This window comes from Bos javanicus, chromosome 23, assembly GCF_032452875.1.
Source record: "Bos javanicus breed banteng chromosome 23, ARS-OSU_banteng_1.0, whole genome shotgun sequence".
Classification (NCBI taxonomy): Eukaryota; Metazoa; Chordata; class Mammalia; order Artiodactyla; family Bovidae; genus Bos; species Bos javanicus.
In genome coordinates this window covers 52483368-52500998 of record NC_083890.1, presented here as the reverse complement: position 1 = coordinate 52500998, position 17631 = coordinate 52483368, and the positions used below count along the sequence as shown (strand labels likewise).

The 17631-nt window shown below is 46.5% G+C and overlaps 1 protein-coding gene across 6 annotated transcripts in view; it reads right to left on the bottom strand.

The window, feature by feature from the left end:
• The window catches only part of EXOC2 (exocyst complex component 2), a 123354-nt gene that overhangs the window by 15926 nt on the left and 89797 nt on the right, over positions 1-17631 (bottom strand). For 5 of the 6 annotated variants that reach the window (XM_061399015.1, XM_061399018.1, XM_061399017.1 and 2 more), the window contains one exon: positions 16261-16402. In XM_061399015.1, the coding sequence (XP_061254999.1) occupies positions 16261-16402 (142 nt within the window). Of the gene's footprint in view, positions 1-1230; positions 1325-16260; positions 16403-17631 lie in introns of all 6 variants that reach the window. The other variant, XR_009733060.1, reaches the window with a different exon arrangement.

Here is a 17631-nt window from a genome sequence, read left to right as displayed (position 1 = left end):
TTCTGATTCATTGACTATGCCAAAGCCTTTGACTGTGTGGATCACAATAAACCGTGGAAAATTCTGCAAGAGATGGGAATACCAGACCACGTGACCTGCCTCTTCAGAAATCTGTACGCAGGTCAGGAAGCAAAAGTTAGAACTGGTTCCAAACAGGAAATGGAGTACGTCAAGGCTGTACACTGTCACCCTGCTTAGTTAACTTATATGCAGAGTACGTCATGAGAAACGTTGGGCTGGATGAAGCACAAGCCAGAATCAAGCCTGCTGGGAGAAATATCAATAACCTCAAATATGCAGATGATACTACCCTTATGGCAGAAAGTGAAGAAGAACTAAAGAGACTCTTGATGAAAGTGAAAGAGGAGAGTGAAAAAGTTGGCTTAAAGCTCAACATTCAGAAAACAAAGATGATGGGATCCGGTCCCATCACTTCATGGCAAATAGATGGAGAAACAGTGGAAACAGTGACAGACTTTATTTTTCTGGGCTCCAAAATCACTGTGGATGGTGATTGCAGCCATGAAATTAAAAGACGCTTGCTCCCTGGAAGGAAAGTTATGACCAACCTAGACAGCATATTAAAAAACAGAGACATTAATTTGCCAGCAAAGGTCCGTCTAGTCAAGGCTATGGTTTTTCCAGTAGTCATCTATGGATGTGAGAATTGGACTATAAAGAAAGCTGAGCGCTGAAGAATTGATGCCTTTGAATTGTGGTGTTGGAGAAGACACTTGAGAGTCCCTTGGACAGCAAGATCCAACCAGTCCATCCTAAAGGAAATCAGTCCTGAATGTTCATTGGAAAGACTGATGTTGAAGCTGAAACTCCAATACTTTGGCCACCTGATGTGAAGAGCTGACTCATTGGAAAAGACCCTGATGCTGGGAAAGATTGAAGGCAGGAGAAGAACAGGACGACAGAGGGTGAGATGGCTGGATGGCATCACCGATTCAATGGACATCCGTTTGAGTAAACTCCGGGAATTGGTGATGGACAGGGAGCAGGCCTTGGGGTTGCAAAGAGTTGGACATGACTGAGCAACTGGACTGAACATATCTCCTAGTTTTTAAATATGAATAAGAAAACTCTGTCCTATGAAAACAGAACATAAAATATCACCATCCATAAAAAAAGAGTAAATTTATTTCATGGCTTATTTTTTCCATTTCTAGGAAGATTTATATTCATAAGAGTTTAGCTTTCATAAACTTCAGAGGCAAACTTTACCTTTGAAGATTCCAGTACAGGCAAGGGAGTCACAGTCTGTCCGATTTCAAAGTCGGAATCTGACGTGTAAGAGAGTCTGTGAACTCATTCTAACCTAAAATAGTATAGAACACGATGCACTTAGGATGAAATATCCGTTTCAACATTCAAAACTGGTACTGAATTTTAGACTTAAAGGTATAAAAATTTAATATAACATTAACATAAATCAATTTTATTTGTTTCAATTTCTTCTTTTGGCAGGAAAAAATGTTTCCATTAGAAGGCAACTTCAATTAGAAAAGTAAAAATGAATGAATCAGTTGAACTGAGGTGGACGAACCTAGAGCCTGTCATACAGAGTGAAGTAAAATAAAAACAGATATTGTATATTAATGCATAAATACGGAATCTAGAAAAATGGTACTGATGAGTCTATTTGCAGGGTAGGAATAGAGATGCAGACATGGAGAACAGACTGTGGACACAGCAGGGGGAAGGCAGGGTGGGCGGATCAAGAGAGTAGCGCTGACACATACGCAGCCACGTGTGAAACAGCCAGTGGGGAGCTGCTGTATCACCCAAGGAGCTCAGCTCAGTGCTCTGTGACAACCTAGGGGGCAAGTGGGATTGGGTGGGAGGGAGGCCAAGTGGGAAGGGATACATGTTGTATTTATGGCTGATTCACGTTGCTGCATGGCAGAAACCAACACAACATTAGAAAACAATTGTCCTTTAATTAAAAATTAAAAACATAAAGGTGACAGGAAAATAGAACTCATTCTATGCACACAAATGTGTTTTGTTTCACACTGTGAGGCACTACAGTTACATATATACTTCATAAAGGTCTGTAGAATCTTCAGATTTCACAATCTCTAGGAGCCCCGCCCCAGCCCTCAACAAGAATGACCTCAAAGGAAATCAAACTAATAAATGCTTGTGATGGAAGCCGGACTGCAGACCATGGCTCTGGAGCCTGACAGCCTGGTTCAGGATGGCAGCCCCACCATCTGAGCCACGGCCGCGGCTGAGGACGCTGTGTGGCCACTGCAGGTGGCCTGGCCGTGAGAGCTCTGCTTCCAGTGCTGGAGCTGGCATGGTGAGCAGAGCACACGGCGCCATTCTCAGGACCAGGTTCCGCCCACAGTTTAAGAAGCAAGGTCCAACTAGGCCAAGTCTCTGCTATTAAACCAAAGACAGGGGAGCTGTAAGGAAATCAAAGGCAGAAAAACGTGAAAGCCAAGAACGGTCCTGGAGCTTCGTCTTCATTTATACCAGAAGGGATCTCTGGAGTCAGAATATGGAGAAGAGTAATTGTGAGGAAGGGCTGCAGGCCTGGCCGGTTGCCGTGGAGACCCTGACCTTGTGGCTATCAGAGCGGAGAGAATGCAAAGCACCACGGCAAGATGTGAGCTTGGAAACAGCGCCAATGGCCATTTGCTAATTGTGATGTTCTGCTGGCAAGGTTTCTAAGTCTTCAAGTAGGAGTTGTCCCCTTTTCCAATTAAGCAGAACTCGCACCTAGGAAAGCACGTAAATCCTGTTTCCCACACACACCTGTACCAGCATCCTGATGGAGACGCGGCAGCCTGCTCCCCGCAGACACTCCCGGACCTCGTCCCTGTGGGCCCAGGACTGGGAGGTGGCCCTGCTGCCTGCACTCCCCATTAGGGGAGGGAACGCACAGCAGCACGCCACACTCCAGGCTCTCTTCAACGTCACAGTCTGGCCTCGGGCGGGACGGGTCTCCCTGCCTGGATGAGCACATCACGCTCGCGTGCCCACTCCGTGCTATGGGCACTGACTGGTCTCCGGCTTCCAGTTACTTCAGGCAGAGCTGCAGTGGAGACGCCGCCTGCCGGTGCAGAGACGCTGCCCTCGGGGACATCCTGGGAGGGGGCGGGCCTCTGCCAAGCACACCGCTGCCTCTGCCGGCTCTGCCAGCCTTCTCCCGGGGAGAGCAGAGCGACCCTGCATCCCAAACACCCATGTCAGCAGCAGTCTACATGCCATTTAGGTGGATACAGACTCATGAATGTGTCCAAAAGGAGCACTTGCTCTAGTTTAAAAAAAAAAAAAAAAAGGATTTCTGCACCTATTTTCCTTAGTATAACATGAAAAAGCCACAGCACAAAGGAAAAAAGAGGAAAAATCTAAGAATATACACCAATTTTTCTTTTCACTAATACAACCCAACTGTGAAATATAAGAAGGTGTGTACCTTTCATTTCCATCACATCTGAAGTCCCTGAAAGTGTCTTTGTGGTTTCATAAAGCCTACCATCATCTCTCCTTCAATACACAAACCTGCTCAGAGTGACATGCACTCCACGTACATCTCAGGTCCTTATTACTGTAATCACAGGCTGTCACACCATTTGCAATCAGTAATGAAAGCAACTGCAAAGCTGAAAACTGCGTTTTCAAATATATCATGCTTGTGAATATACTTTGGTTGTCACTCAAACACTTTATTAGTATGAGATATTAACAGAAAATTGAAGTAAAACGATCCAAAAGAAAACTCTTACTCAAGTACCTTCCTGCACAACATGAAGGTTTTCTTCAGTCTCTTCCAGGTGTCCTGTGGAGGACACCTGCCCTGCATTTGTGGTGCCCTGTCACCAACACCTGATCCCCAACTGACTGTGGGGTAAGCTGTGCCGCTGCCCCATGTGAGTGGTGGAGACGGGGGGCTGCCGGAGCACTGGCTCACTGCGCTGAGACACAGAGCAGCCCTGCTTCTGTCAGCCATGCATCCTCGGCTTCAGGGAGGGAGGCTGGCCTGGAAGTCTCCTTTCTATCGTGGGCTCCCAGGAAATTCTCGAGACGCTGCTTTAAAACACACACAAGTTTTCCACCAGAATGTGCAGAATAAAGGGCCATCAAAATGGCTGTTAAGCTATACTCAAAATAGTCAGGGGTTGGCTTTCTTGGCTCATTATTAAGAGAAGACAGTCACGAAAGTTCACCTGGAGTTGGGAGAGACACAGAGAGCTGGCATTTCTGGTCCAGCTGTGACAGGTCAGAGGGGGTGAAACATCCAAAGACCACTCCGTGGTTTGGTGTTCTCCTGGAACCAGTGAACTTCGCAGTTTCCGAGTGAAATGCCAAGTGAGGGTGAAGAGGCGTCCCTGAGCACGCCCTGCAAGAGACCTCAGCGTGGGAAGCCTTGAAGCCGAGCTAGCAGAGGCTCGGGGCTATTCTCCCCCAGCCAGCGGTGGGGAAGGCTCATGCACAACTTAAATGACACGACACACTTTGGGGTTCACAGCAAACCCTCCAGAAACAGTCATCGCTGTTCCTGCACAGAGGAGAGCAGCTCTGCCTAGAAGACAGCAACTGGGGGCCCTGACTGACCCACCCCACTCCAGAAACCAAAGGGAAATGCGAAGTTCAAAACAGAAACTTTAGGAAGGTAGGTGAGAGAACACAGGCAGTGGAAGTGAATACGGAAGTATGAAAAAAGTTCTGTCCTTAATGTCTTTCTACCCTTTCCACACTGAGTCTTCAGATCTGTCTACCCATGGCTGTTCTGTAATTTCTCTTGCTCCCTTTGAAATCAAAACGTCTGCACCACGGTTGGAGGTAAGGCTGTCTTGGGAGGTGGAAGTGGTGTGCTGACAAGGTTCCCTAGTTCTGTGGGAGAGGTAACAACTACACCATGTCATCAATGATTGTCAGTAAAGAGAGGAGACCATGTACACGCACGCGTGCGCACACACACACACACACCCCCGTGCACCGGAAGCTTCCTGGGTTTCCTTTAGTCAGTCTGTCCTCAGTTTCACTACCGTGACTTCAGTCCTTCAGAGTCTGTTAACCACTAATTTATTAAAACACTTTTGATGGTGACCTAATTTGTTAGTCAAAATACAACAACTGGAGTCATCTGAACCTTACCTTTCTGCTGTGGGGCATGTTTTAAACAACTGGGAAAGGGAGCGTTTGTCCCCATTTTCAGGTTAGAGCAACTATCTGGAGTTGTCTTCTTACCATGCTGCTCACACACCTGGGCCCCAAATCCAGGGGCACTACAGCGCTCCAAGGAAGCCCACACCCGACGCTGAGTCGAAGGCCAGCGCCGAGCAGCACTGGGAGGACAGGCACACGCCTTTGGCTCTGAGGAGGAATCTGAGTGGAGACAGCATGGCTGCAACAGCCAGGCCAGGCTTGCTCGATGACGGGCCAGTGCTCCTGGGCTGGGCCGCGGTGTCCACTCCATGGACGCGTGGGGGTGCCCGCCTGCTCACGGGCTGGGTTTGTGGACAAACGGAGGGGCCAGTGCTGCTGTCGGCTCAGCACGCTGGGCCACGGCCTCTGCCAGCCTCCAGGTCGTGCGCTGAGCTGGAGGGCTGAGCCGGGGCAGACCCTTTGGTGCCCTTTCAAACTCCTCACCCAGAACCGTCTGCAGACAACACCTGGAAGTTCAGAGTGTGCACCGAGCTCACAGCAGCTAAGGTCACAGGAGGTGACGAGCAGCTGGGAAGCAGCAAGGAGTGCCCAAAGGGCAGGATGTGCACGAGGGCCCTGCTATCGCCCACAGCGTACACACGCTTTAGAAAATGACTCTTGGTCATTAGACAAAATGACTCTTGGTCATTAGACAAAATCAGGTGAAGTGAGTGAAAAAACCTCCGACACTGTTCACAGGACCTAGAAACGGAAGTTCTGCAGACTCACAATTATGAGATGTCCATGCAGTTTCCCGAACACCAGAGGGGACACAGCCTGGCAGGACCTGACAGGCAGGAACCTGTGGTTAAGGAATGGGCCACTGATGTGACTGAACAGAAGCGATGGCACTGCTGGGACGTAAGAAACCAAAGGGAGTGCAGCGCTCGTCTGCTCGTGCAGGACTTCCGGGTGCAGTTTAACAAGAGAGAAAGGGATTACAAAAGGCAAGGGGGCTTCTAGGGAGGACAGACACAAACGTAGAAAGAGTAAGACAAATTTGACAGAGGCAAGTTTTTCCCCATTTCCTATCATTTCATTCCCGACTGACGGCTGGCTGCACATCTGGGAAGAGAGGGCACTCAATGGGTGTGGCCTGGACACAGAAAGCAGGCAGGGCCCGGAGCCCCTGTGCAAAGACTCCCAGCCAGAGAGGGGACAGTTTGATTACTAAAACAGCAGCACTATGATAATGAATTGAAACTCAATTAAATATGCTCAAGCTGAGTTAGAAAAATATGCTCAAGCCATGATAATTAGAAAACATCTTCATTACCTTTTGAAAAAAAAAAACGGTGACGGAACCAACTCATTCTGAGAATGAATTAGAAAGTAAAATCAAGTTTTACCCTGCCTTTCCTGTATGAACTGGACTTCAGAGTAACCAAATCGGTGATGAAATTTTTTATTTTTTAATTTCATGCTCCAGCTACCAATCATTAGTTTGCAATCTCCAAGGAAATAAGGCCAATACTTTGGCTACCTGACGAGAAGAGATGACTCACTGGAAAAGACCTTGATGCTGGGAAAGACTGAAGGCAGGAGAAGGGGATGACAGAGGATGAGATGGTTGGATAGCATCACCGACTCAATGGACATGAGCTTGAGCAAACTCCAGGAGATGGTGAAGGACAGGGAAGCCTGGTGTGCCACAGTCCATGGGGTCGCAAAGAGTCGGACACAACTTAGCGACTGAACAACTAGGAAATAAAAGATCATGGCAACAATTACCAATGGTGCTAAAACTAATAGATGAAAAGTTTGACCGTTTTAAAGGGTAGAGCGAGCTGATAACACTTGAATGCAGTTTTCAATCCTATCACCAACAGGGAGACAATCAAACATTACAGACATCCTGGTGACAAAATCCAAATTAAAATCACGCCTGAAACTGATAAAACTTCATTAATCGTAAGTTTGGAAACACAAGGAGCAGAGAAACATGCTGCTGACACAAGGAGGAAACAATATGGAAACTCCAGAAAATGAGAGCGTCCGTAGAACCATGATTTATTCAAAAAGAAGCTGACGAAAGGGCCGTCAGTCAGTTCACTCACTCAGTCATGTCCGACTCTTTGCGACCCCATGAACTGCAGCACACCAGGCTTCCCTGTCCATCACTAACTCACGGAGTTTGCTCAGACTCACATCCACCAAGTTGGTGATGCCGTCCAACCATCTCAACCTCTGTCATCCCCTTTTCTTTCTGCCTTCAATCTTTCCCAGCATCAGGGTTTTCCAGTGGGTCAGTTCTTTGAATCAGGTGGCCAAAGTATTAAGAATTTCAGCTTCAGCTTCAGTCCTTCCAATGAATATTCAGGACTGATTTCCTTTAGGATTGAAAAGGCCCTAGAGATAGGAAAAAATACTTCAGAGACATGCGAGTAAAAGCAACACACAGACCCTGACAGGAGCCCTGATCTGACTGAACTGTCTAAACAACTTTTATGAGAATGGACACTGACTGTGTTCCAGAGTCTAAGCTCAGACTGCTTGCTGCAAAACAGGCCAGTAATCAAGAGGCGAGCTGTCAGGACAAGGAACGTGGCTTTATTCAGAAAGCTGGCAAACCGAGAGGATGGTGGGCTCATGCCCTAAAGAACCTTCTTGCCTGAGTCAGGCTCCTACACTGAAAGGGGAGGGAGTAAAGCCAAACACTTCCCTGTTCCTGCCAGCCTCCAGAGGGCATGTGTGAATTTTTCCCTCCCTGCAGCCATTCACAGGGGGCCTGGTGCAGAGGGTTCCTGTGAGCTAAACCAAAGCATTTTATTAGCCTGATGCTCATGACCTGGGCGGAAAAATTCCCAGAGATGAGCCATGTACAATCTAAGCTTACAGGCACCATCCCTTGCGTGATTAATCTGTAATAGAATACAAAAGGTTCTTTCCTATTTCAACTGGATATTTGATAAAATTAATGGATTGTTACATTTTTTCCCAGATCTGGTAATAGCATTGAGACTACATTTTCAAAGACATCATCCTTATCTGATCCATGTGTGGATGAAACGACCCTTCATCCAGAGAGGGCGGGGGACTGGCCGTGAGCTCAGGGCTGCTGAAGCCGCCACGAAGTCAGCTCTGCGCTTCCCTGTTCTGCTGTGATCAACCTCTAGGAATGTCCAAAGTAAGTTCAAACAATGGCCTTTTGCACAACAGCACATTAATTTACCCTGGTGCCAAACAGCTATCAGTTTAAGACACAATAAAATAAATACTTCAGCAGATAATACATGCAATGACGAAAGTATGTAGGCCATAGGTCATCTCAAGGTTAATGCAATTCACATTGATACCATCAGAGCCAACACTCAGCTTTACTGAAAACGCTTGGCAGACGCTGCAACCAAATGTCCAAAGCACTGCACGGTTTTACAGCACTGACAGTGATGCGGTAAACTGCTTATAAAAAAGGAAAAATGGCTGGGAAAAAAGTAAAGTTAAATAATGAAAGTGCGATTTGAAAAAAAGAGGACTGACTAGGGTCATCCTCCTTTGAAAAATATAAAACTGCTTTTCTCCTATAAATAAATGAAATACAAATTTATTAAAATCTTCCTAACAGTATTTTTAAATGAAATTAAGAAAAACAGTTCAAGGAATTGATAAAAGTACTCTGAGTTCAGCACCAGGAAAGACCACTGAGTTGGATGTCTCTTCAAAGGTAGAATTCACTCGACTGGGCTCTCTTTCGGTTAAAAGCAGAATAGGGCGTGGGAAACCTGTGGAGGGCGGCCAAGAGCGTGGCAGGCTGGCGGGCACTGCCCCTCGGGCTCCAAGCTAGAGACGAGAGCAGACGTGCACGGGGCCTAACGCACAGCGCCAGGGATGTGATGCTCACAAAGGCGCCCTCAGAATTCTGCAAGGCTTGGTCTTCAGAGTCAATCTGGAAAGGTGGAATGACACTCAAGAGACCTTTGGGTTACACCTATTTTGTAATAATCTAATTACTTCCAAATGAATAGCTCCCATCGTGTTTTTGCTAACTGTTTTCTTATTTAATCAACCAAAATTCTCTTCTTCAACATTAAACTGAATTAAAAAATAATTCAATCTGATATCCTGTTGAAAATACCTATTAGGGTAAAAGCCAAACTGTAAATTAGTATTTTACTTGACGTGTGTTTTCCCTGTCACCTCTGGCTTGGGTAATTTATGCCAAGGTGTTTCCCACTAAGCAACCAACGGATGGAGGAAATGTACTAGGGAAGGTTTTCTCTACACCGGCACCTAGGAAGGCCACAGCACAGAGGTGGGGATGGCGTGGAGGGAGGCCTGGAGACAGTGGGGAGGAGACAGAGGGAGGGAGAAGTTATGGGTATGCAGGGGAAGACACTGCTGAGTCCCTGTCTAGTTCTACATGTGCTGTGAACTGACCCTTGAATGGCTGGCTGGGCTATTTTATTAGAAATAGGAACTAATATTTGGATGCTGAAATAACTCTTCTTTATTAATGGGACAAAACAAACTTTTTCTTTGCTGAACTCAGCTCTTATCTTTTGCCCACACGCCTGGAGCCAGCCCTGGCTGGAGACTGGGTTTAAGGAGAACGGTGTCTCCTGGCACTGCTGGGTTCCGAGTGGGGCTTCCCTGCGGGAGGGAGGAGAGCCTTCGTCCACCCCTGGGGGGATGGCAGTGCACGGGCTCTGTCCCCTTCTTCTACACTCCCTGCCCTGCCTGTGGGAGGCAGCGAGAGGGCAGAGCAGGTACTTGCAGGAGGAGCTGGTGAGGGCTGGGCTCGCTTGGACCCTGCGGCCCCCGCATCCCCGCCTGCTGGTGCCTCTGTCTTATCCTTTGATCAGTGTGAGGTCAGGAGAGACGACTGTCCTTCACCGGTTCTGGGGCCCAGAGATTCTAATGGTGTTTCCTGCCTTTCCTTCACGCAGGCTGAAGCAGCGATGGGTGAGAGTCCCTCCTCTCCGCCCCTCTGACGTGGGACACGACTACTCCTCTCTTAGGAGGATCCAAGGAGCTGTCCCAGCACTTAGTAAACCTCCCCACACACTCCAGGAAAAGATTCTCCCTAGGGTTGTGCACAGTTTAACAAGGAGTGAGATGGGTGTTTCCATGGAGATGCTGATTTCATGAGACAAATGACAGGCAGCCTGTCCACCACCCCAGTGTTCTTCACTTGAGGTTAAGTGCAATTAGCTCACTGGAATACAAGGATCTGGTTAAATCACAAAAGAGTATTAGAAGAAAAGTGTTGGGGAAAAAAGAGACATACAACAGGCAATCAAGATACTCTTCACACGGCAGTGGAAATGCATCTACAGGCAGGAAGAGGTGGTCACCTAGGATGAAGAGCACAGGCTGCAGGCTGGTCTCTGCCTCCGCATGCGGGATCCACGGGGAACGAGGGAAGCGCCCCGCGTCCCACACCAGCCAGCTGCCCTCCCCGCCCACCTGGCCCCCCACACTCACAGCATCCACCACACAGATGTCTTCCCTCGCCCGATACTTCCAATGACTACAGTTAACAGGAAAGCATTTTGAGGCAAAAATCGGCTAAGTACTTATTAAAAAATGGTTGATTTTAAATTAATCTATTACCTTTACGAATACATGTAAACATACATGTTCTAGATAGAAAACAAATATTTAAGTGAAAATTTAAAGAAAGATTACTTCTCTTATTTAATATGTTCTTAAGATTTGAACTTTCAAGTGTACTTGTAAATAAGATTATTTTTAACTGAGCTAAAACTTATCAAACGCAAGTACTCAGAGCTCTTAACAACTGAGGATAACAGAAAAATGACAGTCAGTTAAGTGACTCAGAACTAACCAGAACGATCTTTCCTGATATATATTAAATTAAAGAGGTGATCAACTGGATTTTTTAAAAAAATTACTACAGTGTCAGAAACTACAGCAATACACAGGTACCTATATGATTTGCAAAATTCAGCTCTGAAATGAAAAATGAAATTGGACATGAAAATTCTAAAGATAATACTAAGGTAACTGAAATTCTTCTGGAGGACTAAGTCAAACTATTGTGGCTGCTCAGCTTGGTCTCAAAACTTCAGTCAACTTTAAAGAAACGAAAAGTCACTCTATGACTATGAGAGATTGAGGTTCAGCTGGGCATCCAGTCAAAACTACACTGAGAACAGAACTAGATATAGCTTAGAAAAGTCTGTAAAAGTGGGTGTTGGTTTCTAAGAGGTTTTGGCACCAGAGGAATGGCACGTGAATGGCGGGTGGTACAGTGCTGTGTGCATATGCCAAGGAGAGGATGCTTGCCTGAAAGAAAGCACCAGAACCTCCATGCCACACGGCCAGCAGCACCTCAGTTTGTACAAAAACCTCCCTGGTAACTATGACATCACTTTGCATCCATCATCACTCACAGTGTGGGCTGGGAAGATGTGAGGGGCAGAGAAGGACCCCAGACCTGGACACTGAGTCAGTCCACACCTGGCAGCAGGGAAGACCTGAAGAGCCTGGTGATGCACCCCCCTACCCTGCCCTCGCCCTCTTGAGTCCTCACAAGGACTGAGCAAGATGCACCTCAACTGTCCCTGAACAGCACGTTATATTGTGCACAGAGACGCCACACAGAAATGCTCTCACGTCAGGTATCCCTGACACTCGTGTTTAAATCAAATGCAATTACTGATGACTGAGGGACTGCACGTAGCTTCCACAGGGCACAAGTGCTAAAACGCTCACCTCAATTAAACAAATACCAATATCCACTGTGCACTATTTATTAAAAAGTGAACAAGAAGATTAATGGAAATGAGAACATCACACAATTTACTTTCCTATCGAAAAGCAACTGAGAAAAATCACTGCCGAACCACAGAACAAATACGGAAAGATAAACTGAGGCATGACCCATGTTCGCTCAGACTGTGAACTATGAATTCCCACTGCACAACTGGAGCTTGGTGGGGAGGTGGACCCTGGGAACCAGGAGAGGCCCTGGCTGCCTGGAGGTGGCATGGGAGGAGCCAGGAGCAGGACGAGCAGGACCAGTGCCCATGAGCGAAGGTCTCAGCCTGGGGAGAGGGGAGGCCTGAAGGGTTGAAGCAGGGGGTGACAGATGGGCTTTGCCAACAAGGGGCTGGGGACAGGAAGACGGTGTGGCCCTGAGGTGACACGGGGCGCCCTGCAGGAACTGGGCACGGTGGGGGCAGAACTAGGGCCTGAGGAGGAACAGCACCCTGGCAGCTGACCCAAGGGGTGAGGAGGGTGCAGGAAAGTCTGGGGGAGACATCTGTCCCTGGAGGAGGGAGGTCAGGCCACAGAGTGGATGCTGGAGGCAACAGTCAGCTTGCTCGAGTGGATGAAATCTCGGAGTCTGAACAGGGACTGGCAACCCCAGGGAAGCCGGTGTCCAGGGCCACTCCCAGTGCAGGGGCCGCAGGGGAAGGAGGCTGGGGCCCGCTCACCACAGGGGAAGGGCAGCAGGGCATGGGGGGCGTCTCTCCCAGGAGCAGGACCAGCCTGGAAGCACTCCGCAGAGCACCAAGGCCAGCACGGCCATGGATCCCAGGATGGCTGGAGATGTGAGAGACACGAGAGGACGCGGGCCTCAGGTGGAATCTCCGAGGCACCGCCCAGACAGCTAGTTCACGCTGAGCTGTTAAGTAGAATGTGTGGGGCTGTGAGCAGTCAGAGCGACAGGAGCTCAGGGGGTTCAGAGCCTGAGGTCCTGGCCAACCTTCCCCCATCCTCCAGAGGGAACCAGGATTTGTCTTAAGACAGCTGAAATTTAGAAAACTGTAATAAATTGGCTTAAAGCTCAACATTCAGAAAACTAAGATCATGGCATCCAGTCCCATCACTTTATGGCAAATAGATGGGTAAACAGTGGCTGACTTTATTTTGGGGGCTCCAAAATCACTGCAGATGGTGACTGCAGCCATGAAATTAAAAGATGCTTACTCCTCAGAAGGAAAGTTATGACCAACCTAGACAGCATATTAAAAAGCAAAGACATTACTTTGCCAATGAAGGTCCATCTAGTCAAGGCTATGGTTTTTTCCAGTAGTCATGTATGGATGTGAGAGTTGGACTATAAAGAAAGCTGAGCGCAGAATTGATGCTTTAGAATTGTGGTGTTGGAGAAGACTCTTGAGAGTCCCTTGGACTGCAAGGAGATCCAACCAGTCCATCCTAGAGGAGATCTGTCCTGGGTATTCATTGGAAGAACTGATGCTAAAGCAGAAACTCCAATACTTTGGCCACCTGATGCAAAGGGCTGACTCATTTGAAAAGACCCTGATGCTGGGAGAGATTGAGGGCAGGAGGAGAAGGGGACGACAGAGGATGAGATGGTTGGATGGTTATCACCAACTCGATGGACATGAGTTCGGGTGAACTCCGGGAGTTGGTGATGGACAGGGAGGCCTGGCGTGCTGCGGTTCATGGGGTTGCAAAGAGTCAGACACGAGTGAGCAACTGAACTGAAATGAGTAAGTATTAAGAGGTAAGTGTACACAAGGCACATGCATTACAGGCACACAAATGACTGAAACTGTGAGGAGTAAAACACCTAGCATGTGCATGAGTGTGCACGTGTGCAGGGCCTGCTGGACAACAACTCTTTTATTTGTGAACCAGGGATTGGTTAACTGTTGTTACAAGCATTTGGTACAGCAGGGTCCAAATTTTGTTTGTGAATTTGCAAAGTCCCAATAAACCTGCACGGTGGCACATGTCACCTGAACTGACAAGGATCTTGATTATCACTCCTAATCTAATTTCACCCATTTCCCTGCCGGAATCGCTACTGGGATGTAACATGAAATGTGGCATATGCACTATATTACCTTCCTAAAGCTCCCAAATGTTGAAATTTCCAAAGTTACCTAGCCCAAGGGTTTTGAAAAAGACTGCAGATCGAAAGCTCCAGAGGCTGTTGACAGACAACCTTGAGACCAGTGATCCACCCAGGGAGTTAGGTTTGCTCATACGAAGTCAGGAACTCAGCTTACACTGAAGGTGCATGTCATCAACTGCCCTGGGTAACTGACCACTACCCCTGAGCTCACAGACTGGGCTGTAAGAAGCTCCACCAACGTAAAGGGCAGTGCTGGAACCAATGGACAGGATACTCCCTCGTAGATAATTATCTTGCACATAAAACACGCATAATTCCCATAGGTTCCATCTAAAGCACCACGCCCACCCTCCACTGGCCGTATCACACGTGCAGAGTGGATGGCTGGAGTCTTGACACTTAAGCAGACGCCTGAGGACAAAGGACTCCTGACCATACGGGCAACGGGAAGACCCTGCAGGGAGGATGTGGGAAGTCTTCCCTGTGTGCTATGGGCAGCTGGCGAGGCCATGGGGTAGAGTGTAGGGTCAGTACTAACCGCGTTGCAGATTTTACTGTAAGACACTACAAAAATTTTAAGCAAGTTTCTGACAGGATCTGACATACTGTAAAAGGATGTATTTGGGATGTGAGCTGTCATCCAGTCGGGACACAGAAAAGAATGTATGTATGAACAAACCTAATTCCCAGGGTGGATCACTGGTCTCAAGGTCATCTGTGAATAGCCTCTGGAACTTTCGATCTGCAATCTTTTTCAAAACTCTTGAGCTAGGTGACTTTAGGAATTTCAACATTTGGGACCTTTAGGAAGGTATTATAGGAAGGAGCATTGAGGAAGGTAATGAATGCCCTTAGGGGAGAAAGATCAACTATGATCTGCTTTAGGCAGAAGGCTCAAACGTCTATAATGATAGATGGTGACTTCAGGAATTAAATAGCTACAATCACATAAACATTACTAATTTAATGATTCTGATTCTTAGCTTATACTTCCGGCATCATTGCATCATTACCCCTAATATGAACAACTTGATGATTTCAAATTGTGGTGCTGGAGAAGACTCTTGAGAGTCCCTTGGATGGCAAGGAGATCAAACAAGTCAATCCCAAAGGACATCAACCCTGAATGTTCATTGGAAGGACTGACACTGAAGCTGAAGCTCCAATACTCTGGCCACCTGGTGTGAAGGGCTGACTCACTGGAAAAGACCCTGATGTTGGGAAAGACTGAGGGCAGGAGGAGAAGAGGGCGACAGAGGATGAGATGGTTGGAGGGCATCACTGACCCGATGGACGTGAGTCTGAGTAAACTCTAGAAGATAGTGAGGGACGGGGAGGCCTGGCGTGCTGCAGTCCATGGGGTTGCAAAGAGTGACACGACTGAGCAACTGAACAACAGTATGAACGGTAACAATAAAAACAAAACATGTTTGAAGAATAAATGATGCTATCACCATCTAATAAAAGCATCACACAACAATAATGACAGGATATCACAACACGCTGTTGAACGAATAAAGGTAACACAACTTTCCAGCAGGTCGCGGGTACAGCCACACACGCCCCAAAGACCTGATGTCCAATAAGAACAGAACCATTTTCACACCAGGCGACACCAACACGTTAGTAGGTGGCCTGGCTTTATGTATTCCATGGTACTTCAAACAAAGAAACAAGTGTCTATCAATCAAAAATGTATTTCTTTCAATGAGCAAGTTATTTCTAAAACACACATTACCAAGTGATCTAAGTGACATTTATTTGGCGTCACAGTGATAATACTGGAACTGTCTGCCGTCTTCCCGCAGCTGAATTTTCTCTGCTAAATTATGATGCTCTTACTCCCATACCCTCTCCTTGAATCTTTCATATCTTCGGCAACTGTAACTGGGTCTTACGTAGAAGCGATCAAACGTCTTAAGTAAATTTTCTGCAGTTTTCTGACTGCAGAAAACTTCACTCAGTCTACTGCTTCTATGCAAGCAAGAAGCACCCCAGGAAGCAAGTGTGTGTTACTGAGATGATCACATACTCTGAGGTGTAATTAATTATCCTCTGGAACTTAAGATTAGCTCTAAGCCATTTTAAGCACTAATAATTTAAAGTCTCCTAAACTCCAAACTATCAAAAAGTGGGTTTAAGTTAATAAAGATTTAAAAATCAAGTCAATCCCTTAGTAAATATGGAAAAAATGGGAACAAAAAGAAAAGCATCTTAAGCACGTATCAAGAAAAGCAAATCTATATTCACGTCTCAGGATGCATGGACCTGGAGACCAGTAAACTGAAACCACCCACCTGTTGGGGGCAGGCAGTCCCTCCAGTCGAAGTAGCCAGCGTAAATGCCAGGTTCCAAGGAGCCCACGATGGGGTCTGCCTTCAGCTCAATGTAGCTTTCAAACAGCCTCTGGTCCAGATCTTTGAGTGAGGCCATGCTCACCTGTGAGCACAGTGAGAGCACCCCAGTGAGGCCACGCCCGCTCACACACACAAGTGGAACATGCACGGCGTCTACTCGCAGGTGAAGAAAACAGTGAAACAATGTAAGTAAACGCTGAGTAGGCTTGAACAGTACTTACCGGCTTTCCCACAAAAAGGCATGACTTTTGCTTCGCCGCTGGTAATAAAGAGCACTCTAGCATGGCAGGCGCCCTGCTTCCCCACTGTCTACACTGCGCTCTGAAGCTCACTCAAAACAGTTACAGAAACATAAAATCATGGTTTTATTTTAATGTTTCCAACTTAAATTTTCTAGTTTACTATTTAAAAACCTTTTTTGGTAAGAATAATTAGTAAAAATTAAACTTCTGAGAAAGAAAAAAATAACATAAAGAAAGCCCTGTTATTTTCATTTCAAAGATGACAGAAAGAGCACTTTTAATTGAGCCAGCGCTATAGAAATAAACTCACTGAACTATAATCAGAACCACTATGGGGAGCGGTGGGCAGGGGTGCAGACTGCTGGGTAAGACAGGCTCAAGAGGCTCAAGGATGGACTGTGCAAGACTCTAAGACGAGGAGCAGGGCCACTGTTTTGTAGTAACTGTAAATGGAGGGTAACCTTTGACAGTTGTATTTTAAAAAAACAACAAAATTTTAACTAGAATAAATACAGCAAAAAAAAATTATATACAATTATGCTAAAAATAATCAAATATGTAAAATATATTGCCTATGGTTCAAGTGACTCAAAAATCTTTAAAACTGTTTGCTGTAAAGGAGCTTCCCTGGACTTAAAAAAAAACAAAACCTGTCCTTTCTCTATCTCCACGCTGAAATATTGGAAAGAGATTTACAGGCATCACAGAAAACATCACTCAAGAATTGAATGCCAAACTAAAAGACTCCACATGCTGCAACTAAGATGTGGCCCGGCCAAATAAGCAATAAATACATAAAAATGAGTATACATGTCTAGAAAAGAGAGCCTTCCCTCCTTGGCCTGTGAATGTCTCAGGAGATAGAAGAGGTTGGGGGTGGGGGCCCCATCCTATCCATTTCTCTCTAGGCATTCGACTTTAAAAAAAATAATTTAATGCCAGACTTTAATGGCTATTATAACATTCTTGGGTAGATCAAAAATCTGCAACTATCCAAACTGCAAATTAGATCATTCTTTTAAAAAGACTGGCACAGAGTACACCAGCTTTTTATATATGTAAAGGTCAT